The 26,760-nt window shown below is 43.6% G+C and overlaps 1 protein-coding gene across 5 annotated transcripts in view; it reads left to right on the top strand.

Moving 5' to 3' along the window:
* Positions 1-21,677, top strand: part of SHROOM4 (shroom family member 4) — a 258,245-nt gene extending 236,568 nt beyond the window's left edge. For all 5 annotated transcript variants that reach the window (XM_002721647.6, XM_051834719.3, XM_070067064.2 and 2 more), the window contains 5 exons: positions 6,115-6,975; positions 10,844-10,939; positions 11,751-11,931; positions 16,077-16,346; positions 17,562-21,677. In XM_002721647.6, coding sequence (XP_002721693.2) covers positions 6,115-6,975; positions 10,844-10,939; positions 11,751-11,931; positions 16,077-16,346; positions 17,562-17,831 — 1,678 coding nt within the window. In that variant the 3' untranslated portion in view covers positions 17,832-21,677. The remainder of the gene's footprint in view (positions 1-6,114; positions 6,976-10,843; positions 10,940-11,750; positions 11,932-16,076; positions 16,347-17,561) is intronic.
* The last annotated feature ends 5,083 nt before the right edge of the window (positions 21,678-26,760 follow it).

The raw sequence follows: 26,760 nt of genomic DNA, 5'->3' as shown, positions 1-26,760 counted from the left end.
GTATATCCTCAGGAGTGTGCAGGTCTACACACTGTAGTTTCCAAAAACATAAGTATGTAGTGCACACATTTTCTGTTCTACATCTTTTTAATTGTAATGATTGTTCCGTATTACAGATTTACTGCATAACTTTTAACAGCTATGTAGAATTCCATATCTAGATATTCTCTAGTTTTATTTAATTAATCCCTATCGAAAGACATTCAATTTATTTGTAGTCTTTTGTGATCACACACAAAGCCACGATGGACATCCTTCTGGACTTCTCTCTGTGCTCACATTGGAATATGTCTGTGGGATAAGTCCCTAGAAGTTGAACTGCTAGGTCAAAGCTACGCACATGTGACCTTCTTTTCTTTCCAATTTGTCTTCTGAAGGACATCATTTTTCATTCCCACCAACTACATATGAGATCACCTGTTTTTATACATCTGCATCAATTCTTTTTTTAAATTCAGAAGAATTCTCATTATTGTTTGCATTTGCAGTCATTTAATTTTAGGTACAGTGGAATATCTTTAGATATGTTGATAATGTGTGTTTTTCTGTGAACTATACTCCTTTTTACTATTGAGTTGCTGATCCCTTTTATTGATTGGTAAGTGTGTTTCACATATTAAGGCTATTGATGTATGTTGTTAATATTTTTCCCAGTGTATCCTCACCTTTTGATTTTAGTTACGGTATTTTTTCTGTATCTAAATAATTCACTTCTAAGCAGTCACATATATCAGCTTTTCCTTATTGCTTCCATATTTGGTATCTTGCTTAGTAAGAACTTATCTTGCCCAGATTATTTTTAATGTTTTCCCATATTTTAGTATCCTTATATTGTTATTTTTTTCCTTTTTTTAAAGATGTATTTATTTTTTGAAAGGCAGAGCTGTATACATCATAATATATATATATATATATATATATATATATATATATATATATGAGAGAGAGAGAGATCTTCCATCTGCTGGTTCACTGGTTCACTGGTTCACTCCCCTAAATGGCCACAATGATGGCCAGGACTGGGCCAGGATGAAGCCAGGAGCCAGGAACTCCATCCAGGTCTTCCACATGAGTGGCAGGGGCCCAGGTACTTGGGCCATCTTCTGCTGTTTTCCCAGGCACATTAGCAGGGAGCTAGTTCGGAAGTGGAGCAACTGGGACTCGAACCGATATCCAAATGGGATGCGGGCACTGCAGGTGGAGGCTTAACCTTCTACACCACAGCACCGGTCCCTATTGTCAGCCTTATTTTTCTTTATTTCATTGTAAAGAGTGATGTAAGGGTTCAGCCTTATTTTTCTTCCAATGGCTATCCAGTTGTATCAAACCTAGGTATTGAATAATCTGTCTTTTAACTATTTCAAATGCCTCCCTTATCACAAACTAACTTGCCCTATGCATCTGGATTTACATCAGTGTTCTGAAGTTCTCTGTTTTGTTTCATGCATCCATCTATTTATGAGACCACATCTCTTACTGTGACTTTAAAACATTTTAATCATTGGTAGGGATAGTCCTCTGTCATCACTGTGCTTTTTTTCCTACTGTTCCTGGCAATTCTCAGAACTTTATTTTCCCCATATGAAATTTAGAATAATGTTCTAAAATACAGTCCGTTGACAGTTTTTATTGGCTTTGCGCTAACTTTATAGATTAATTTAGGAAAACTTGACAGCTTTACAATATAGAGTCATTTTTGCTAGTAAAGTGTATATCTTTTCATTTATCTACATCTTGCTTCGTGTTCCTCAATAGAGTTTTAAAGTTCTCTGCATGTAGGTCCTGCATATTTCTTGCTAGGTTTATCCCTGGGTATTTTATCTTTTTCATTGTTGATATAAATGTGGTCTTTCCCTCCATTAGCCTTTTCTGATTGTTGCTTGCAGGAAAGTTGTGGATTTATATATATTAATTTTACACCCTGACACCTTACTGAATTTTCTTATTGTTAGTATTAGTTTTTAAATTGTTTCTCATGAATTTTTCAGATAAATAATCATATCACCTACTCATAATCAGAACATATCCCCCTCTTACAATGTGAATGTCTTTATCCTGTCAGGTTGTATTTCCAAGTATTTTCAGAACAATTTCAAATATTCGTGGGGAAAGTGGGTGCCTCTGCCTTGTTCCCAGTGTTAAGAGGGAATGCCTCTACTGTTTCACCATTAAGCATACATAATGTTGGTTTTTGGCTTTTGAAAAAAGGTATGATGATAATGATGATGTTACAGAAATAGCCATCTTTTTTTTTATTTATTTGACAGATGGAGTTAGACAGTGTGAGAGAGAGATAGAGAGAAAAGTCTTCCTTCCATTGGTTCACTCCTCAAATGGCTGCCATGGCCAGAACTACGCCGATCCAAAGCCAGGAGCCAGGTGCTTCTCCTGGTCTCCCGTGCAGGTGCAGGGCCCAAGCACTTGGGCCATCCTCCACAGCCCTTCTGGGCCACAGCAGAGAGCTGGACTGGAAGAGGAGCCACCGGGACTAGAACCCGGCACCCATATGGGATGCCAGTGCTGCAGGCAGAGGATTAACCAAATGAGCCACAGCGCCGGCCCCAGAAATAGCCATCTTTTCCTAATAGTTTTTTGTTAATCTGGAAAGGACTTGTTATCAAATATATTATAGCAGACTGCCATGGAATTTGACCCTTTGATTTATTAATGTTGTTAACAATACCCATAGATTTTCTTTCTTTTTTAAAAGATTTATTGTATTTATTTGAAAATCAGTAATGGGGGGAGGGAGAGATTGATCAATCTTTTATCTGCTGATTCATTCTCCAAATGGCCGCAACGGCCAGGGCTGAGCCAGGCTGAAGCCAGGAGCCAGGAGCTTCTTCCAGGTCTCTCACATGGTGGAGGGGCCCAAGCACTTGGGGGCCATCGTCCGTTGCTTTCCCAGGCACATTAGCAGGGAGCTGGATCAGAAGTGGGGCAGCTGGGACTCTAACCAGCACCCTTATGGGATGCCAGCATTACACGCAGCAGCTTTCCTTGCTATGTCATGATGCCAGCACCTAGAAGTCTTTATACCCTCCATGTTCTCTAGACTCCAGAATCTAGAAAATGGAAATAACATTGGTGTTATCTCATCCTTGAATATAGGTAAAATTAAAACAAGACATGGGATTGTACTTTCCTTTGGTCAATTTTTTCTATAAATGGTAGATTTAGGTAGTCTTATTCTTCTACAATCAGTTTTGACCATTTTTACTTTCTTTTTTTTTAAGATTTATTTATTTATTTGAAAGTCAGAGTTACACGGAGAGAGAAGGAGAGACAGAGAGATCTTCCCATCTGCTGGTTCACTCCCCATGTGGCCACAAAGGATGGGCCTGGTCCAGTTGGAAGCCAGGAGCCCGGAGCTCCATCTGGGTCTCCCACATGGGTGGCAGGAGCCCAAGTACTTGGGCCATCTTCCACTGCTTTCCCATGCGCATTAACAGGGAGCTGGTTCAGAAGTGGAGCAGCCGGGACTTGAACCAGCGCCCATATGGGATACCAGCGTTGCAGGTGGCCACTCAACTCCCCACACCACAATACCAACTCGTTTCTAGCTTTTTAATATTTGCATTTTCTATAGCTTTTGTGTTATGAAATTTTTAAAACATTTATTTATTTGAAAGAGTTACAGAGAGGCAGAGGCAAAGGCAGAAAGAGATAAAGGTCTTCCATCTACTGGTTCACTCACCAAATGGCCGCAATGGTTGGAGCTGGGCTGATCCGAAGGCAGGAGCCAGCAGCTTCTTCCGGGTCTCCCACTGCTTTTCCAGGCCATAGCAGAGAGCTGGATGGGAAGTGGAGCAGCTGGGACTCGAACCGGTGTCCACATGGGATGCCAGCACTGTAGGCAGTGGCTTTACCTGCTACGGCACAGTGCTGGCCCCCTGCCTTATGAATTTTAATGCTTTTTTTTTTGATGTCTAAAGATTCACGGTAGTTATATCTTCATTGTACATTCTAATGATTAGCTTAATACCATTCTTTGCCTTGTTTATTGATTTGGCCTTGAATTCAGTTTTTTTTATATTTGGCGTTAATTCATTTATTAAACAAATATTTATTGAACACCTACTGTGTGCTGAAGACACAGAGACTAGAGGAATGACACAAACAAGATCCCTGTCCTCATGGAGCTTTCATATTATGTTAGTGAGTAGATCCCAAAAGAAATAAGTAAAACTGTGTATGTGCTATAATATCACGTGACAATGAATGCCTAGTCTTTATTTTAGGTAAGGTGATCAGGAAAGTCCTCTGTCTGAAACACATTTGTAATCCTTTTATTTCCACTCACCACCTTTTTCTGTTTTTTTTTTTTTTTTTCCCTGTGAGGTTTGGCAGGTGGAACAGTTGGCACACAAGGGATCATTATAATCTCAAGGACCTTTCTCTGGGCTAAGGCCTAAGTGAGGAGAGAATGGGGCTGTCTGGATATGAATCTCTTAGCCATGTGAGGGATGAGCTCCTCAGCATGGGGGCTGGAGATGAGGGGGATGAAGGACATTTGGCTTTTCATTCTATCCGAGCTTGGCTGCCATTGTGTGTGTTATTATTTTTAAAGAAATAGTCTGTCTTCATCATGACTATTGAATGGCTAGGTTGTGTGATGATTTGATTGAACCCTTGGAACTCCTGTCACTAGGCAGGATTTAGCATGAGGTTGATTGCTCACAGGCTGCAGCAGGAAAACAGCTCTTGTGGCTTCCAGGCTTAACTCTTTATATTCTGAATCTGACGAAGTAGTTTTAACTTTGGTCACTCTATTATACAGAAGTTTGACTTTGTAGATGTAGTCAAATAAACCTGGACTTCTTTCTTTGGAGATTTTCTCCTGTTGCTTATAAATTGAGAATCTTATTTCACCTCACAAGTGGGAGTCTTTTAAGCTTCCTGATAGATTTTAAAATTGTAAGTGTATTAAATACACGCATATAATATACACACATTTATGAATATAACATAGATATCAAAATTATGCACACAAACACGTGTATCTGTGGTATGTATTATGTGATGCAGTTCTAAATAGCATTGCTCTCAGTGATCTTAAAAAGATTTATTAAATAATATTTCTTTATATCCTAGTTTTTGGAAAATGTTGTATATATTCTATTTTTATAGATAGTTTGGTTTCTGGACTTTCTAGTCTGTTCTGATACACCCTGTTTTAATTAAAATTATTTTATAATATACTTAATCCCTTATTATCCCCTCACTTATTCTGTAGCAGAATACTCTTTAATATTATATTCTGCTTTGTTTGCAACTTGACTTTCAAATTATTATATAGCTACAGCATTCCTGTTGAGAATTCTGGTTGGAATTACATTAGAAAGATACACTAGAAATCCAAAATAGCAACTATTTGTGACCTGGTGATTTTTGTTACAAATACAATAACATAGAAATGATACACAACTAACTCGTGATACAACTTGCATCTACACAGGCAGTAGATGAATGGAAGTAGGGAGCAATACAAAGGGTTTATGTCTTATTTCTTAAGAATTCATGAAGCACAAATAGCAAAGTATTACAATGTGCTAATTTTGGGTGGCAGGGGGAACATGAGTGCTTATTGTGACAATATGCACATTTCTAAACATTTGGAATTTTTCATGATTAAAAAAAAAAACACACACGCAATAGATGAAGTAGGATGGGCAGGCATATAAGTCCAAAAAACAGCATATCCCATGGTAGGGCTGTAAAAAGACTGGAGTGGTGGATATCTGTCCAGAATTTGCAGCTAGAATATTCAAGTTCAAATCCTAGCTCTACTACATACTAGCTTCGTGACTCTAGGCAAGTTATTTAATCTGTGCATGCCTCTATTTCCCCTAGAAAATCAGGACAATAATAATAGGTACCTCCTAGGGTTATTGTGAGGATCAAGTAAGTTACAACATGGGAATCACTTAAAACAAGGCCTGCTATTTAGCATATGCACTGAAATGTCAGCTATCGTTGTATCATTATTATATGTACTACATAAATTACATTGTTTTGGTGGCCATGTTAAATTTGACATAAATGATGACATCCCAAATACGTGACCTTCTGCAACTTGCTTGTTTGACCCAACACTTGCGTGCACTTTTGCAGGGAAATGGCTCATTCCAAGGCTAGCTTTCCATGGGCAACCCCCTTCCATCCATGCCTTGAGAACCCAGCGCTGGATTTATCAACCTACCGAGCGGTTTCTTCTCTTGACCTCCTTGGAGACTTCAAACACGCCTCGAACAAAACGGAGGAACCTTCCGTTTCTGAGGAGAGCACCCTTGCCTCCATGCCTCGCCCACTGCGCAGCCGCGCTTTCTCTGAGAGTCACATCAGCTTGGAGCCGCAGAGCACCCGGGCCTGGGGGCATCATCGGAGGGAGATCTTTACCAAAGGTGATGAGTCCCAACCAGATCCTCTTGGAACCAGGAAAAAGGCCTTTCCTCCTCCTCGTCCTCCACCTCCCAACTGGGAGAAGTACAGGCTATTCCGGGCAGCCCAGCAACAGCAGCAGCAGCAGCAGCTGCCGCCGCCGCCGCCGCCGCCGCCGCTGCCGCCGCAGCCACAGCAGCAGCAAGAGCAGCAGCAGCAACAGCAAGAGCAAGAGCCACAGAAGGATGAGGAAGAAGAAGGCGAGGAGGAAGAGGAGGAGGAGGAGGAGGGAGAGGAGGAGGAAGAACTGCCGCCCCAATATTTCAGTTCAGAAACCACTAGTTCCTGTGTCCCCAATCCTCAGCAGGTCCTAGAACAGCCACAACCGCCGAGCCTTGGCCACCTGGAGGCCCCGAGGCAGAGTTCACAAAGCCTTCCAGCAGAGCAAGAGTCCTTTGCTCTCCATTCCAGCAATTTCTTGCCTTTAGGAAGAGGTCACTTGAGCTCTCAACCTGACCAGGCTCAGCCCCCTTGCTACTATGGCATCGGTGGGCTTTGGAGGACATCGGAACAAGAGGCCACTGATTCCCCCAAGTAAGTGCTTATGAAAGATACTGGGTCCCTACAAAGGCAGGCAGTGTGACTTTGAATTCTGCTGCCACCATTTACTCGCTGGGTGACATAGGGCTGGCCAATTAATCTGCTCCCAGCCTCAGTTTTCTTACATGGAAAATGGGCACAATGACACTTGCTCCATGGGGTTGTTGTAAATATTTAGATGAGCTACATAAAGGACATAGCTCCATACTTAGCACATAGTAGATACTCAGGAAATCGGAGTTATTGATGTTCTTATCCCTAAACATCATTATTAAAATACTGTGTGATTTCTGTTTATCTTTAAGGAATGCATCAGAGCCCCAGCCCCTGCTTCCAAGGGCATTAAACCCTCATTGCCTGTACTAAGGCCTTTCCTGGAAACCAGACTCAGGCGCTGTTCTGCCCTTTCTTCTGCTTTCCCTCCAGAACAAGAGGCCAGCTCCCCAGCTGACTCGCCTCCACTCTGAGTAGGCTGGGTTTCTCAACTTTTCTCCTCAACCCTATTATTAACTGCAGTCCTGGGTCTACTGCCATAGCACCCTGAACACGCCTGATCTTGTCTGATCTATAGTGCTGGGACTGGGTGCTTTAGGCCCTGGTGATTCTTCCCAATAGCTAAAAATATTTTTTTCTCTCTCTTCTCTTTATTTTCTCCTTATTCTCCTTATTTTCTCCCTCTCCTTATTTCCCTGGCCCATGGCCTTTACTTCGTAAGCAATAGGCAAAAGTCCACGGGGCCAGCTTCCTGGACACAGAGGCCAAAGCAGGAGTGTGGTTGTCTGTTCACTGCACAGTGCTAATTCTCATCTGTGTGCCCCGCAGGGACTGGTTGTCCTTTTTGTCCCAAACCCAAAGCGCCAGGATCATCATTTCTTGGTGCTGTGACTCTCAGAGCTGCCTGCCTTGCAGTGGAGAGAGCACAGCCCTCCTCTCTGCTGCAGGTGGGGTGGGGGGTGGGGGTGGGGAGACTGGTGTCTCTTCAGTGCTTTCTTTAAATCTCTTTATAGCCAGAACTTGACTGAGACTTGTTGCTAGCAGAAGTACCTTGTCCTTGTGGCTTTTGTTAACACACAAATCTATGACATGGCCATCTGGAGTAGTTGAGCAGATCCCCAGCCTGAGGTGCTCCATCCAACAGCATTTACAGGGCCAGGCTCCCAGGCATCATGAAGCTCTTAGCAGATCCTTCTCAAGCTGTCCATCCAGCTGGGGAACATTCTTACTGTAATTGAAAACCATTTGGGGAACGTGACGGTGATCATTTCCAATCACAGCAGGGAGAAGGGAAAGGTGGCCTAATTAATACTTAGGAGGCTGTTAATGAGTATTTCAGAAGAATGAAGAGATGAAAGAATAAACATGTATTAAGCACTTAGTACATGCCACACACTGCAGCATCTTCTCTCCATTATTTCATTTAATTCTCCTAACAGCCCAGTTGGCCATTATTATCCCCACTTGACAGATGAGGAAACTAAAGCTTAGCAAAATAAGGGATGATCTAGCTCATAATTATGCAGCAGAGGTTCAATACCCTATCTGTCTTACTCCAAACCCCAGGCTTCTTTGGCTTTCCACAGCAGCCAGTCTCAGGGAGAACTTGTTCTTCCAGTAGGCCAGGCCTTCAGGGGACCCTCTTCTCTCCCATTGGGTATTGTGTATCAGACATAGCAATCACAGGCCCTGGCTCTACGTCCTTTAGGCACCTTTCATCAGAGAAAAGGAAAATGCCGTTATTAGAGAGCTTAGAACTTTTGCTCTAGAGATTTTTGATTTTTAATGACTAAGGTTACCAGGGAAAACAACCCTGTTTGTTTGCAAACAGCCCAGGCTTGTAGCTGCAAGAATCCATTGGAGATGCTTGTTTGAGTGATAGCGATTTCAGGAACAGCATTCTTCCCAACCAAGCTAGTATTTTTTTTTTTTACTTGCTTACTACGTGCCAAGCATTGCTCTAAACCTTTTCATGTCCACATGGTCCCTGACTTACAACGATTTGACTTCCACTTTTTCAGCTTTATGATGGTGCCAGAGTGATAGGCACTCGGTAGCAACCATACTTCAGATTATCACTTTGGACCACATCTAAGCTAGCCTATGCAGTTTAATCCTTTCGCATGATGCTGGGCAATGGCAAAGGAAAATGCTCATGCTCTACAGTGTGCTGTGCTGCTCAACCGTGGTTTACAGTAGGTTAGGGGGATTCGATGCTATTTCCACTTAGGATGTTTTCTACTTGCAATGGGTTTATCATAAGTCAAGGAACATCTGTACATCTGCATTGATTGGTTTAATCCTCACATCAAACTTGGGAGGTAGTTCCTATTAGTGTCCTCCACTTTTTAGACGAGAGAAGTGAGGCCCAGAAAGAGAAAGTAACTGGATCACAAGGTCACAGGCAGCAAGAACCCAGGAAGCCCAGCCAAGTATGTATACTCGAATTAGAGTTACTTTAATTAACCAACCCTTCATAATTCCACAAAAGTGCTTCTATATGTATCCCAGCATTTTGTAACTGAATAATATGTGGGCTTTAAGATGCTGTGGTTTCACATAGCTGGAATTAAATAGCCTTGTTTGCATTTGAATTGCACATGCTACACATTTTGAGGGGCTCATTAAGTAAAATAACTCTAATTCAAATACACATGACTTCCATTATGGATTTTATACATTTCCTCTCAGTTCTCTGTGGGAAAAATCAGATGTTTGCTTCAATATTCTCTATCAAGTTCAGATTATGTTGTCATAACTTTACCTGTTATGGAGGTGATGAGAAAAAAGTTCCATTGCCAAATATGACACATATATAGGTTCAGAATCTTTAATTCAAAAATCCAAAATGCTCCAAAACTCAAAAGGTTTTGAACTTTGGGGCATCTTGGATTTTTGGTTAGGGATGCTCCACTCATAAAGCCTTTACAAATATTCCAAAAATCTGAAAGTCTCTGAAATATGAATAATAATGGATACTCCACCTATAGTGCAAAATAGAGCTGTCTCTTTTGGGGAACTGAGTCTCCAAAAAGCATACACATTTTGAGTCAGAACTTTCACGTATGCCCTCAATATTTTTCTTGTAGATAAGAATTTTCTAAGCTCATGCCTTCGTATTTCCTCTAAAATGTTCTCTCTTTTCTGCTACCAGAAATATACTCTAGCTAGAAAATTCCTTACGTGTAGGGTTTTGTTAAAATGTCAAGTTGTCCCTTTGGCTGTGTGGCATTGTGGCTAAAAGCACAGGTTCTGGAGTTAGGTTTCCTGGGTACAAATCACAGGTCTGGCTGGTGACTTTGGGAAAGTCGCTTTACCTCTGGGTGCCTCTTGTCCCTTATCTATAAAATGGTTGTCATGGGCATTCAATTATTTCTGTGTATCTGTGTGCATCTATCTTGGGACAGTTTCTAGGGCACAGTAAGCCCTGCGTGAATGCTAGCTGGTACAAGTATTGTTTCTCTATCAGTGTTACAAGCTTGAAAAATGTAAAATGAATGTACCTGGGATGAGGCATATTGGCATGCCCAAGTTTCTTTTGTGTGATGAATTAGGAGACAGCATAGCATGAATCAGTAAATAGCTGTGGAGCCTTTTAACCATTATTTTTGACCTTTAGCTAAGAGCTGCAAATAGCTACAAAAGTGACTAATGAGTTTTTCCTATTTTCCGTTGCAGACAGCTAGAGGTTGGCACAGGGGTAGGGACACGGACAGGTGGAGGGTGGTGCTGGCTGGCAGGCAAAGAGAATATAATGGGGCTGGGGGGAGGTGTGGACCCTCCCTTGCATAAACCATGGGTGCAATGATTTGTCCCTCCATCACTGAAACCTGACATGAGAGCATTTCTCTTTACTTCCTCACTCCAGACCAGAAGCCTTGGTGGCAGAAGAGTCCAAACCCAAGTCAGCATGGAGCCAGAGCTACTTCTTCCCTGCAGCCTTTGGTGAACCCAAGACAACAGGGTCTGCTGCCACACTCCCTACCCCCACCCCCACCCTCTGTTACACTGGTTCCATTTGTCCCTCTACAGCCACAAAGGATGTTGGGGCCCTTAAGGACATACTGTGGGAGTGGAGAGATGCTCTCCCTTCTTAAGCCCAAGGCCCGCCCTACAGTAGGAAGTCTCAAAAGAGCTCATGAGAGATATAATAGGGCATGAAAACTCCCTGGCAGGGGTGCTAACCTCAGCCTTCAATATGGTGACCACTGCCAAAGTCATGTGTGACCGATTTGCTGTGGGACATCTGCAGTAGCGTGGATATTGCAAACGGGGGTGGCATTGGGAATGACAAAAAAAATGCTGAGTGCGCCTTTGTAAGCAAGCAGACTAGAGAGAGCAGGGGTGGGCAGAAGTCCAGGGATGGGCAGGAGAGAGGCCAACAAGTTTGGAGAACCAATGCTTAAGTTCTTGGGTAGTTCCTCAACACCTGGCTCCTTTGTGCTCCATATATTGGAGCCATCTTTTGGGACCAGCCAGATTTTCTGGATTTTAATAGAGTGTTAATAACCAATCAAAACATTCTCAAAAGAAGTCCCCCTAGCTGCTGGAGTCAGGGACTCCGAAACAGCCTTCTGGGCTATTAAGGTTTGCCTTTACTTGGCTTCTAGGTGGCCTTCATGTGGTCTGTTTACATTTAAACAGTACCTCTGGTCCATTGGTCTCAAATTCTTTGATGAAGCAGGGTCCCATTTTACAGATGGGGAAATGAAGGAAGAGATATGTTATTAGTCTGTCCACAGAGCTGCTCCAGTGGTCACTCTTTTTCCCCACAGACAAGAGTTTCAGCACTTCTCACCTCCTCCGGGAGCCCCAGGAGTCCCTACCTCTTATTCAGCTTATTACAATATTTCTGTGGCCAAAGCAGAGCTGCTGAACAAGTTGAAAGACCAACCAGAGATGGCAGAGATTGGCTTTGGGGAGGAGGAAGTTGACCATGAACTGGCTCAGAAAAAGGTAAAGTTTTTTGATATGCTCTAGAGATTTTCAGTACTTACCTTTGGTGTGTCTGGAGGGTGAGCTGCTTAACATCGAATACCTTACATCCCCATATTTTCAGTACGGAAGTCAAACAGCTTCTCTGGATGTCTCACAGATCCAACTCCAGTCTCTTTTGGACCCAGGCAATAATAATGATAATGATAATAATAATAATAGGAGGAGGAGGAAGAGTACTCTCTTATTCTCTATCGTCCTTACAGGTGTGGGGAAACTTTTTTGTGCCAAGGGCCATTTGGATATTTACAACATTACTTGCAGGCCATACAAAATGCTCAAGTTAAAAATGAGCCTGCTATAGAATTATTGAATTCTGAGTCCCACTTGCACTTGCCTTAGCAGGGCCAGACCAAAGGATTTTGTGGGCCTTAGATGACTCATGGGCCAGAGGTTCCCCACCTCTGCTAGAACAACCCTGTAAAGTGCCTATAACTAGGCCTTTTTAAAGACCAATTAAGGGGGCTGATTTGTCCAGGGATAGCAGACTAAATGATAGATCCAGGACTTGAAGTCAAGGCTGTCTGAATCTCTGTGCTATTGCCCTACCCTTCTGAGTTAAGCCAGCCTTGTAAGAAACTCACCACCCAGGGCACACCAGGGTTTCTGCCAGTGAACTCTAGCCAAAGGTAGCATCATGGATCATTATTCTCTGTGTCACTTTCCATACACGAGAACAGAATAACTAAGGAAAATACAGACAAATTATAGACTAGCAAACTTTAGTATATATTTGCAAAGATGGTCAATTATCTCATGAAAATACAAAATAGATGGAGATGTTGTTGTTCAAAAGTCTCTCTGTCTTCCTCTAAGTACCTCTAGCCTGGTGTTCTAATCAAATTCCTGGAATCGCTTTGCCCTCCCTGCACTTACCCATTTTATTTCATAGGCAAATAGAGTTTCCATGACAACCCCAAAGGCCCAATTTACCACTTTGTGGACATCTGAACCCAATGTAAATTGCTCTTCTGCCCGTATTTCTCTTTTAGAATAGGACCTGTAGGAAAGTACAGGCCATTTGCAAGAACTCTCCCTCCAATTTCCCATCGGAAGCAAAATATCAGGGAAAGAACTAGAAGCATGCTAGTGTCAAAGTGTTATGGATTCAGATGCCGGCTTCCTTGGATTCCATGTTTTCTGACCATGGCAGGGTTGCTTCTAGTTTACTCATGGCCTGGCCTCTGCAGGGGCAAACCTAATAAAAGTCTGACCAAGATAAGAGACAGATGATCAGAAGTGACAAAGCACAGAATAGCAGTGACTCGGTGGGGTTGTGGTTGGGTGAGGACAGTTTTTATCTCTGAGGAAGAAAGGCAGGGAAGGTCACCGATTTGCAATATCCCAGAAACAAACAAGCTCTGGTTGTGTCTGTGAGACTCCACATCGCTGTCCACTGAACTTTCTCTAGGGTTGAAGTTCAGGTGAAGTTTAGGTTGAAGTTCGGTCTCAGACTCTGAGAAACAAAGGACTTGCTCCATTTTTGTCCTTCCTTCACCACCAGAGCCTGGGAACGAGAGTGGGTAGGCAATTTGTCAAGTGTGTCATCCTTTGTCCCTAACACTGAGTTTTGTTTGGGAGAGCAAAGGATAGAAATACAACTGGGAGCCTGGTGACATCTAATTGTGTTGCTTCGTTCATATATCATTGAGCCCCAATTCCCATTACGTTTTGGAATTTTCACCATATGCAAACTTATTACACTTCAGGCTAAGATTATGGTAATCTTCTGACTTTTGAACAGTTCTAAATTATGCCAACAGGCCCTGGAACCCAGAGGAGGCACTGTTAGCATTGTTCACCTTGGACGTTTCTCAATAAACCACTAAAGAGGAACACATTCTAGAAAACCACAAGCCTATGGTCCTAGAGTGCCTGAGCTTGAATAATAATAAAACAAACACTGAAGCCTACTTCCTATTCACAAGAGACTATTCTACGCATGGAAAACATGTTGACTCATTTAGTTCTCATAACCACTTTATGAAGTAGGTACTATGGTTCCCCTACTTTTTTAAAGATTTATTTCTTTAATTTGAAAGGCAGAGAGGCAGAGGCAGAGAGAAAGAGATTGAGGTCTTCCATCCATTGGTTCACTCCCCAGATGGCTGCAATGACTGGAGCTGCACCTATCTGAAGCCAGGAGCCAGGAGCTTCTTCCGGAGCTCCCACGTGGGTGCAGGGACCCAAAGAGTTGGGCCATCTTCTACTGCCTTCCCAGGCCATAGCAGAGAGCTGGATTGGAAGTGGAGCAGCTGGGACATGAATTGGTACCTATATGGGATGCCGGCACTGCAGGTGGCAGCTTTACCCACTACGCCACAGCACCGACCCCCTATGTTTTTTAGATGTAGAGATTGAGGCACAGAGAGGCTGATTAGTTTGCTCAAGGTCACACCATTGCTTTGTGAGTCTCTGACTCTGAAACTCCACTCACCCACACTGTGGCTGCAGAGGCTTTATACAACCCCCGATGAGTCCATTCCTGCTAGAAACTTGCAGCTAGACAAATGGCTGCTTCCATATTCTTCAGGGCTCAACCCTGAAGAATAGAAACAGCCAAAATGAGGAAATAGATAGAAAGCAGGTAGAGCTAAAGAAGCAGCTCAGGGGGAAAGGTGTTGTAGCAACGCAGGTCGGGCTGCTGCTTGGGGAGCCCACATGGCATATCACAGTGCCTGGTTCAAGTCCCATCTACTCCACTTCAGAGCCAGCTTCCTGCTCATGCACATCCTGTGAAAGCAGCAGATGATAGCTCAGGCATCTGGGTCCCTGCCACCCTCATGGGAGACCCAAATGGAATTGCAGGCTCCTGGCTTTGGCCTGGCCCAGCCCTGGCTATTTGTGGGCATTTGGGAAGTGAACCACTAGCCCAAAGATTTCTTTCTCTGTTTCTCCCTTTCTCCTTCTGTCTCTGTCACTCTGCCTTTCCAATAAGTAATTTTTTTAAGAAGCAGCTCAGTGGGGCCGGTGCAGTGGCATAGTGGGTAAAGCCACCGCCTGCAGTGCCAGCATCCCATATGGGTGACAGTTCAAATTCCACTTCAAATATAGCTCTCTGATGTGGCCTGGGAAAGCAGTAGAAGATGGCCCAAGTCCTTAGGCCCCTGTACCCGAAGAGGAGACCTGGAAGAAGCTCCTGGCTCCAGGCTTCAGATTGGCACAGCTCCAGCCGTTGCGGCCAACTGGGGAGTGAACCAGTGGATGGAAGACCTCTCTCTCTCTCTGCCTCTGCCTCTGCCTCTCCTTCTCTTTCTGTGTAATTCCTAATTCAAATAAATAAATAAATCTTTTAAAAAAAGAAGCAGCTCAGGAATACAAGAATGAGTGGACAGAGGAGGGTAAAGAACGAATCCTGAATGATTCTCAGGAATGACATTAGGATGAGACTGAATAATAATAATAGCAACCTAGCATTTATTGAGCAGGTACTCAGTGCCAAGCCATTTTCATATGCCACCTCCTTGAATCTCCTTGAATCCTTATTACAACCCAGTGCAGTGGGTACTTCTGTCACCCCCATTCTCCATGCATAGAAAGTGAAGCTCAATAAACTCGAGTCAGCCAAGCTTCCACAGCTCAGAAGTGGCAGAGCTGAGGCAGTAGAACTAGAAGTCAGACCCAATCGTTTTGACCCCAGAACTCACACTCTTATTCACACGGCCTCAGAATGCCAGCAGAGGAGACAAGGATCCAGCTCGGCGCCATAAATATAAGAGGTACTTACATGACTGAAGGACAGTGAATGAAGTGCTAGTCAAATACTTGATAACAGATGATTTGCCAAGTTCAGCTCTCCCAGACCTTCTGGTCCTTTTTGGTTAAATAGTCCCAGCAAGCATTTATCAAGCTGCACCTGGCAAATGAGGGTAAGCCTTTGGGTACCACTTACCTAATGCCAAGAAGTTTGTTGGTGACACGGAAACAGGGAGAGAAGGTTCCTGCCCCTACAGCTGGCATTTCTCACAGCTTGCTCAGGTTAACTTTGTTTCTGGTGACTAGGGTAGAGGCCACTCTGTGCTACTTGGATTCCATCTGGCTACAGGGCCAGATGAGTTTCAGTTGGTCCCCATTCTTACCTTTTGTCTCCCGGTAAACTCTCCTAGATACAACTCATTGAAAGCATTGGCAGAAAACTTTCCGTCCTGCGAGAAGCCCAGCGAGGGCTGCTGGAGGACATCAATGCCAATTCCATCCTTGGGGAGGAGGTGGAGGCCAACTTAAAAGCTGTTTGCAAATCCAATGAGTTTGAAAAATACCGCTTGTTTATTGGTGACCTGGACAAAGTGGTCAACCTGTTGCTGTCACTCTCTGGACGACTGGCCCGGGTGGAGAATGCGCTCAACAGCATCGATTCAGAGGCCAACCAGGAGAAGGTAGAGTTGGGGTCTCTAGGGTGTGGGTGGAGGTAAATGCTGTTTCTTCTCAGGGCTTCCTCTTTCCAGTTTGGATATTATGGGAGGTAGACTGCATAGTTTTATAAGTGTGAGCAGGGGCCCGCATGGTGGCACAGCAGGCTAAGCCACTGCTTGCGATGCTGGCATCCTATACCTGAGAGCCCATTCAAGTCCCAACTCCTCTGTTTCTGATTCAGCTTCTTGTTAATGTGCCTGGGAAGGCAGTGGATGATGGCCCAAGTGCTTGGGTCCCTGATAGTCATGTGGGAGATCCAGATGGAGCTCTTTGCTTCTGGCTTCAGCCTGGCCCAGTCCCAGTCCCAGTGGCCATTTTGGGAGTGGACCACCAAATGGAGCATCTCTCTCTCTCTCTCTCTCTCTCTCTGTCCCTCCCTTCCTTTCAAATACACACATACACACACACACACACACACACACACACACACTTCCTAGCTGTGTGACGTAACCTCACTCCATGTCTATCTCTTCATCTATAAATTGGAGTGGACACAGTGCCTGCCTCATGGGGTTGTTGTGAGAATGAGGTTAGATAATCCAGGTTAATGACTTCAAATGGGACCTGGTACAGCATGAACCCTGGGTTAGTACTAGCTGCCAGTCATAGCGATAGTTGTAGCAGAAATAATAGCAGCAGCAGCGGCGGCAGTTTTGCCTCACTCTCTGTAGAGTTGGACGGAGAGATCTTGTCAAGAAGTTGGGATAGGAAGGCAGTCAGTTTCATGGCTTGGCTCATTCATGTACATTCCTGAACCAAAACTACATTATGTTTTCCTACTAATGTGGTTTGGATACAACTTGGAGTCTACAAGGCTCATACACATGGCCATATACACTCACACAGACACACCCACTGTAGAGAAAGCATCTCCACAGTGATGGTGGCTCACTGGATGGAAGGGGACACAAGCCAGCTTTGCTAGAACCTTCCACTAACCCGCATCCAGTGGCGGCTCAAGAATTAAAGACAGCCTCAGAGATAGAAAGAGATGGCTGTACATCCTCCTCCTGCTACAGGAAAGAAAGGTATTTTCATGGAAGCAGACTTTAGGGTAGGGAATCTAGTCCTGATCAGTTAGCAGAATGGAGAGCTGCTTCGTGACAGCTTCCATGGTGGAGCACTGAAGACTTGCCTGGTAACTGAGATAGCCTTTATTTGCTCCTCTGCTTCCCCAGTTGGTGCTGATAGAGAAGAAGCAGCAGCTGACGGGGCAGTTGGCAGACGCTAAGGAGCTGAAGGAGCACGTGGACCGCCGGGAGAAGCTCGTGTTCGGCATGGTCTCCCGCTACCTGCCTCAGGACCAGCTGCAAGATTACCAGCACTTTGTCAAGATGAAATCTGCTCTCATCATTGAACAGCGAGAACTGGAGGAGAAGATCAAGCTTGGGGAAGAGCAACTCAAGTGTCTCAGGGAGAGTCTACTCCTGGGGCCCAGCAATTTCTAAGGCTACCAGCAGTCTGCCACAGCAGCCCTGCCCAGGCACAGTGGGAAGTGCTTTCAGTCTTCATTAGCAGTTTGCTAGGGAGTAGATAGCAGTTAGTTAACAGGTTGTTCCAGCCCTTCACCCTGGATGTCTCTCACTGCCCCTTTCCTAGCAGTGTTTCTATCCAGTGAGGAGACCCTGGGGAGCCTGCGAACGTCTACCCTAGGGAGCTGCAACAAGATGTGAGCATACAACTGCACTCTCCTTCCCACAGTGTGCACGGGCAAGCACTTACTACACACAGAATCAACCAAGTGCCTTCATTTTTTTTTTCTACTAAGACACCAAAGAATCACAAACTCACCCCTGCAGCCCCTCCTGGAATTAGCCTTGTAAGGCTCAGAGAGAAGCTGCCTGTGCACCTGCACTGTACTCCAGGGCTCTGGGCCCAGCTGTTTCTGGGCCCAGAGATCTGGCTGCTTTGAGGGCATTCACTTAGCACCAGTTTCAGGGCCTCACCCAAGCTTTGCAGTAGGAAACACAGAAGGAGGAATTACACTTAATTAGCAGAATGCAGCAAAGATGGAGTGTCCCCAGGTGCCCCTCAGGAAGGAGCCAGATGTAAACAAATTGGCTCCACCCCCACCTTCCCCAGCAGCTAATTGAGAGGGAAGACGCCTACTCTCAGCCCTCATCGTGTCCTAAGACTCTGGGCCTACCTTTCATTTCTGGGCATTACAAGTGCCTAGTCCAGGGCCTCCCACTGTGGGCCATTCATTGTTCTACTAAAGTTGACTTCTGGATATAGGTCTCATTATTGGGGGGGGAGGGGGTTCGTATTGTTATATTTTAAATGGCCTTTTAATCTTATTTATTTTTATGTTTTGATTGTTTCTTTTCTTTTTATTTTTAACTAATAAGGCAAGAAGAGGAAAGTTGGAGAGGGAAAAGTTAGCCCAGAAGGAAAATCTTTTCTGCATATCAGCCTGATTCCACCATGGCTAGGTAAGCGAGTGCCAAGGCATTGAATTCTTCCTACCATAGCTACAGGTGTCTAAGAAACAAGTTCTCTCCTTGAACTCAGAGCTTCTGAACCATGGCCTGGCCCTGTGCCTACCCTGATGTCTGGGTAATCATGAGCTTAACATTCCCTAGCAAGATTCTTTTTTTTTTTCTTCTTGTTTTGAAACCAAAGAATTTCCTGAAACTGACAAAGACTTGTTCATTTCTCTGCTGTCTCCAAGCTATGGGGTGAGTGGAGGTGAGCTCAGGAGGAGCTCCTCTAACAATTACTTTCTTAGCCTGTGGCCTGCCACAGGGAACCAAAATTCACCATAGCCAGGGCCAGCCCCCCAGAGCAAATTATGATCCAGCAAATTATGATGCTGTGGTTCCTCCTTATCCACAGGGACTATGTCCCAAGACACCCCCCCCAATGGGTGCGTGCAGCAGATAGCACTGAACCCGATGTATACTGTGTTTTTTTCCTATATACCCTGTAGCATTGGACAGAATTAATCATCCTCCCATGCCTTATGCCCTGATGTTTCCTTGGCATCACGACTCTTGCACTTTGGAGCCATTATTAAGTAAAACAAGAGTTCCTTAAACACAAGCACCATGATAGCAGGCCAATCAATTTGATAACCAAGAAGGCTACTAAGGGACTGATGGGTGTGGATTGGCTGGACAAAGAGATGATTCGTGTCCTGAGTGGGATGAGCAGGATGCTGGGAGATCTCCACATGTTACTCAGAACAACGTGCCACGTAAAACCTGGGACTTACTGATTACTGAGATTTCCCATTCAATCTGTCTGAACCACAGTTGACTGCTGGTCACTGAGACTGGAGAGAGTGAACGAATGGCTAAGCCGGGCGAGGGGGGGGGGTGACAGGTTTGGGGGGGGGGGGCAGTTGCACAAATTACTAAAGCTGTGGCTGTTGCTGAAGCCTTATCACTGGTAGCCAGCTTCTGTCCTGGAAGAGCACTAGGGTGGTTGATGGCAGAAAGAGAGTTGTGACAAAACTCTACCCTTTAGCCAACTCAGTTCTCTGTTCCCTGTTCACTGTGGCCAATCCTTGGTGTGTTACCCAACCCAGCCCCCCAACACACACTCCCACCGCCCCCAGCATCTGTCCTCCTTACTGCTGAATTCCTCAGAGTCCTTGGAGGTTAACTGTGGCAGCAGGAGTACCTCATTCAGCCAAAGAATTTGCCAAGGAACTTTGCTGCTGCTACAAATACTGCTCACTGACTTCCCTTTCCTCTTCATTGTGTTGGAAAACAATGGAAGAATCTGGGCCAGAAGGATGTCTTGGGAGTGGGTAGGAACCCTTTCTATGGGGCCCTGGGGGTGCTCTTAGTACTGCTGCTGCCAGAACCACTGTTAGAATGTCACGCCCCCCCCCCCCCCATTCTCCCCTGCAGTGGAAGATTCTACTCTATTCAGGAAGGCTGATGGCTCATAAAGGGCTGAGCTTGTCCAAGCCAAGGTTGAGGAAGGTGGGGGAGTGCTTGAATAGAGGCTGTGGTTGCCATCTTTTTTAAAAAACATCAGTCTGTAAGACAAACAATAAGCGAGTTGCAATGTCCATATTTGGGAGATGAGGCTGATGTGTTGCATCAGTCTAAGACTTGGGGGCTTTTTGGGAATATGGACCCACAGAAAAGAAGGCTCACTTTACCTGGACACCATGGTCATAGTCTGGGTTTTTCTACTCATCTTAGATTGGCTATACCTTAAGTTTAGGACACCCTAAATACTATGAACTCTGTTATTTTTGTCTCTCATGCCACTTCAAATTAGTTTCTGGATTTGGAATCAGACCACAAGAATTTTCATTTTTCATGCAGAGGGACAATTTCTGAAGCACTTAAAAATTAATCCCAATGATATACTGAGCACTGAGGCTCAGCAGACAAGCATAAACTACTAAGCAGACACTGGCATGCTGTTGTGAGCAATAGTACTGCCATACTACCCAGCATTACTTAAGATGCAGTGGCTCTAACCCATCTCAGTCCCTGGGCCCATCCCTACTCCATGGCCTGCCAGGGGCCTACATTTTAGAAGGCATACCAAGGGATTTGCCCAAATACAGTTATAGATCGTGACTTTTGCTCTCTTCCTTCAAGTATTTACAGAGGCCCCAGTGGGTGGGAAGTAAGAATGGTGGTTGATAGATAAAGAAGGGTCAGTGTAAAAGTTAAGATCACATGTTCTCCTTTCCCTCCTCCCCCAGGCCCTGGATAATTGATTCTCCTTGGTTCTCAGAGCTGAAAACTCAGCTAGGATATAGCAGTAGGTGCCCAAGCAGAATCTAAGATAATGAGACAGACACTGAATTAAAGCCCTAGAAAGGGAGAGATTGGAAGCAGAGGGAAGGAGATGAAGTTCCTCTTTCAAGGCCAGGTTCAGGTTGTTTTTCATTTAACTTCATGTGCCAAAAAGCTGCCTGGGGTCCACATCCTGAACCCCAGCCTCCCTGAAGGTGCTGCTCTGCCAGTAGCAGGCCCCAGATGGAGGAAGCTGGGCACATTTCTTGCCACTTCCCACCCATCTGGAGCTTGGAAACTCCTGCTGTCCTTGCCAGAGGAGTTGCCTATGCTGATAATATTTCTGTAACAGCATATTGTATTATTTGAAGATTAGTAGATCTTTGGGGAGGGGGGTGGGATGGGGTGGTTTCTGTAGATAAAGAACCAGTGTTTGTTGGGGGTCACCTATCCCATGTGAAACTGTTATTTTTCTGAATCTTATTGTTTCTGCATTTGTGTCCTCCACCTTCTCAGCTGACATAATTATGCCTACTAGATTGTCATCAAGGGTCATACTTCAATAAAAGGTGCTAAGGACAAAAAAAATAGTCTCATGTGTTTTTATTTAGGTGATGAAAACTCCTCAATCCTGCAGAAATGTGCTAAAATTTCGTCATCTATCCATAGTCCTTCTAGATAACCGTATGACCAGAGCTTTATCCCGTCTTGAAACCCTTACCTTGGCCACTTAGGGATGATATTGATGCTATGCCATTCAGTACCCCCAATAAAATAGAGGGGTCTGATATAACACTTTTAGGGGAAAACATTTTAGACATTTATTCCAAGAGCTCCCTAAGTAGGAGCCACAGAGTTTATGCCATAAGTTATTTTTGTTGTTACCACTGGTTTGATCTAACTCAACATTTAGAGTGAAGGCAGATTCAGTAGGTGTAATCTCAGGTATGGACCTCAGCGGTATGCAGAGTCCAGTTCTCGAGTGTAGCCTGATCAGAGCTAAGCCACCTTCAGGACCTCCCCCAATGTTGAGTTCTTTTTAGCAGTATCATTTGTAGCTGATAGTCCGGTGTCATAGATTTACTCCCAACTCCCTAGAAAACAAAGGCTTTGACCATCAGTTCTACGAAACAACCTAGAGATGTAGACCTAAGTGCGTTATATATAGATAGTGACTCTGACACCATAAACCTTGCCCTTTTCTCCTGATCTGTACTCCAGTCACATTCAGCTCTCTTCCTACTTCAGCGAGCTGGTGTGGTAGAGTGGAAAGAGTCCAGCTTTGGCACTAAAATGAACTGTGTTCAAATCCTGATCCTACCACTTAGCCCGTGAACTTGGGCTACTTGCTCAACTTCTGACACTATTTTCTGCTCTGAAAACTAGAAACAATAATACTTGCATTATAAGGTTATTGTATCTTAGTAATCATAACTATTCCTACCTACTGAGGAATAGATAGAAAGACAGAATCCCAAGCCCATCCCCCAAACCTGATGACAGCAGTCTGAATTTCAACTAGTTTCCCAGGAGGTTCATGTGCCTAGTATATAAGTTAGAAAGTGCTGGCTTGTCACAGAATGCTCTACATGCCTACTACCATAGTCTGGATTTACTCAATTCATTCTTTCCTTATCGTAGACATGTTCTGGTTTTTCCATATTGCTCACAACTGCCTGGCTAAATGTGGGCAGCAAGATTGCAGACTGTAAGGTCAATATATGTCTTTGTCAGTTTAATGCTGCTGTAAGAGAATCCCTAAGACTGGGCAATTTATAATGAATACACATTTATTTCTCAAAGTTCTGGAGGCTCAGAAGCCCAAGATCAAGGGGTCAGCAACTTGTGAGAGCTTTCTTATTGCATCAGGCCATGGAAAATGGCCAAACAGAGCACAAGAGAGGGAGCCCAAGATGTCAAACTAGTGGCCTCAAGCCCTTTTGTAATCAGAACCCCTGTTGCAAATGAGGATTAAGTTTCCTACTGATGCTTTGGAGAAACACATTCAAAACATACCAATACATGGTTTCGCCTTGACTTACAATAGGATTATTCCCTGATAATGTCATCATAAGTTGAAATGCATTGAATACACTTGACTTACTGACCACCAGAGCTGAGCAACACAACACACTGTAGAGCATCAGTTGTTTCCTTTCTGACCCCGGGGCTGACTGCTGCTGCCCAGCATCTCAAGAGATTATCGCATGCAAAGCACTAGCCTGGGGAAAGGGCAAAATTCAAAATCCAAAGTATAGCTTTACTGAATGGCAATCACTTTTACACTATCATGGAGTTGAAAAACCGTAAGTTGAACCATCATAAGTCAGGGACCACTTGTATAAAATGAAATGAACAATCTGAGAAAAAGATAATAAGAAAGTAATTCCATGTACCACAGTATCACAAACAATACACTACTTAGGAATAAACTTAGCAAACAAGTGTCAGACTTTTACGCTGGAAACTACAAAATGCTATTGAAAAATGATGAAGATTTAAGTAAATGGAAAGACAATCCCCATCTTCATGGATTGGAAGACTTAATATTGTTAAGATGAAAATACAGCCCAAATTAACCTAGAGATTGCCCAATTCTTTATAACATTGCAATATGAAAATGGCAGGACTGGCTCTGTGGCTCAGTGGGCTAAGTGCCTGTGGCGCCAGCATCCCATATGGGCACCGGTTCATATCCTGGCTGCTCCACTTCCAATCTAGCTCCCTGCTATGACCTGGGAAAGCAGTGGAAGATAGCCTAAGTGCTTGGGCTCCTGCACCCACGTGGGAGACCTGGAAGAAGCTCCTGGCTCCTGGCTTTGGATCAGCACAGCTCTGGCCATTGCGGCCAGTTGGGGAGTGAACCATCAGATGGAAGACTCTCTCTCTGCCTCTCCTCTCTCTGTGTAACTCTGACTTTCAAAAAAATAATCTTTAAAAAAAAATAAAAAATTTAAAAAATAAGTCACTTGATGCTTCTCAACCTTAATTTCCTCCTCTGTAAAAGGAAACTAAAAAAAAAAAAACACACCTCAAAGTGTTACTCTGGATATTAAATAAGGTTACCCAGAAGAAGCCCTTAAAACAATGCCTGTCATGTAATAAGTATTCAATAAATGTTAGCTGCTAGATGTTCTACTTTTGTTGAAGTGAGATTGAAGCAAAAAAGAATGTAAGGAGAAGTAAAGCTTCCTCAGCTTTGGAGTCAGTTTTCTTAGTGTGACCTTCGGGAGTCACCTCATTTATCAGGCTTTAGCTCTTATGTAATAAGGGCAATAATCTTTGCTCACAGAGGCAGTTCCAAGCCTGCACTCAGGAAGCCACACCATCTAGGACTGCATACTTACCTCATCACTTACAAGTTGTGTGACCTTGAGCGTAGGTAACTTTCCTGTACCTGGCTGTCTTCTTCTGTCAAGTGGTAGTAACAAAAATACTCATCTCCTTGGGTTAGAGTGAGGGATTATTGAGCTGATTCATATAAACTACTTGACACAGTACTAGCATAGAGTCAGTGCCCAATGCATGTTAGCTATTGTTATCAGGCTAAAGTAGGAATCAAACGAGTCCTTTGGTAGAGCTGGCCATATGGTACATCCTCAGTAGACAATGGCTCCCTTCCTCACTCACCCTGCTCTGTGCACAGGTCCAGATTTTTTTGGACTTGCAGATGAAATGTTTCAGACTAAGGAGTTTCCCATAGCAGGTAGAATTTTCTCGAAGGCTCAATACATCCATCTGATGAGAATGATGGATTCCTTTTAACTGCCTGCAATATGACTGCCTGTGCTCCCAAAAAACACTCCATTCAGAACAGTAGGGAAAGAAGTGCTGTTTTGCACATGGATTACTTGGGTTCCAATTTGAAGATGATTTGGGGTCACCTCTACTCCTCCTTACATTTGGATTCAGAATCGAGTTAAATATTACTCTATTTTGTACCCAAGTCAGACACTTTCAAGTATCTTTGCTCCCATTACTTTTCTAACTATATATTTAAAAATAAAAATCTTCATTCAATCTTTACAGCAGCTCCATGATTTTTAAACACTGTATTAAATAGAGATTCAGAATTGGGGCAGCATTTTTGTTGTTTGCACATTAAATAAAAGTGCTTTCAGTGTGTGATGCCATTCATTCATCAACTGATGTGCCGAGTATTATTTAATGCTCCAGGATTCTCAGGTGGAAAAGACACACAAAGTGCCCACTTTCATGGAGCTTCTCTCATAGTGAAAGAACTAGATACGTGTAAATATGAGTATTCAGTTACATATTTTGAATATAAAAATACACACACATAGACTAACATTTTACCCTAACACAGCAATGCAGCAGATTCTGCCTTAATTTCTATAGCTATTGGCAATAGACTAGATTCATGAATGAATCCATTTCCTACTGTAACAGCTAAGATATTTTACATGAATTTTCACCAGAGAATAATGTTGCAATGAGCGTGGGAGTGCAGATATCTCTTCAAGACACTGATTTCATTTCCTTTCAATGTTTATTCAGAAGAAGGATGCTGGGTCACATGGTAGTTCTATTTTTAACGTTTTGGGGACTTCCACACTGTTTTCCAAAATGGCTATACTAATTTACATTCACACCAACAGTACCCAAGGGTTCCCTTTTCTCCATCCCTGCCAGCACTTGTTATCTCTTGTCTTTTTGATAATGAACTCAGAGGGGATTATGTTAAGTGAAATAAACCGGACAAGGAAAGATAGATACTGCATACTCTCACTTGTATGTAGAATCTAAAGAAATTGAATACATAGAAAGAGTATAATTGTGGGTACCAGGTGCAGGAAGGTGGGGGAAGTAGACTTTGGTCAAAGGGTACAAAGTGACAGTTGTATAGGATGAATAAATCTGGAGGCCTGATATATATCATAAGGACAATAGTTAATGCTGAGAGTTTAGGTTCTCTCATCACACAATTAAAGGTAGCTATGTGAGGAAATGTTTAATATTCATGACTGTAATAATCATTACACTATGTGTATGTATATCAAAACTTTATGCTGTACACCTTAAATGTACACAATAAAAAGTTTCCAGGGGTGGAAGTTGTGGTGCAGTGGTTAAGCTGCTGTCTGGGACACTGCATCCCATATCTGAGTGTCTGGGTTCAAACAGTGGCTCTACTTCCATCTGTAGCTTCTTGCTGATGCACATCCTAGAGGCAGCAGGTGATGGCTCAAGTACTCGAGTCCTTGTCACTCATGTGGAAGACCGGATGGAATTTCAAGCTTCTGGCTTCAGGCTGGCCCAGCCTCAGCTGTTGCAGGCATTTGAAGTGAACCAATGGATGGGAAATCAGTATTTCTTGTCTAAATAAATAAATATAAATAAATAAATAAATAAAGTGTGGGAGTACTTTATTAGAACATTTTCACCACAGATATTTTCTCACTCTATGGAATTTGTTCAGGAGATTTCTAAAACGTGTAGCAAACGATGACAAACTCTATCATTGAAAAACTCAGATTTGAAGACAGTTTAAATTTAAATTCCCCTATTGATAAAGACAGCCAACTTATATCACACAGAAGGCTTTCCCATTGTGTGCATGGTTCAAACACGATCAAAAGCTAAAGCGTTCTGGAAAAGCGCCTTACCTACTGGGCAGTGTAAACTTCTGGGGACATGCTCAGTCTGTAAG

The sequence above is a fragment of the Oryctolagus cuniculus genome, chromosome X (assembly GCF_051225735.1).
Source record: "Oryctolagus cuniculus isolate XC-2025 breed Fujian yellow rabbit chromosome X, ASM5122573v1, whole genome shotgun sequence".
Classification (NCBI taxonomy): domain Eukaryota; kingdom Metazoa; phylum Chordata; class Mammalia; order Lagomorpha; family Leporidae; genus Oryctolagus; species Oryctolagus cuniculus.
Note: the sequence above shows the minus strand (reverse complement) of the source record. Positions and strands in the feature narration are given on the sequence as shown.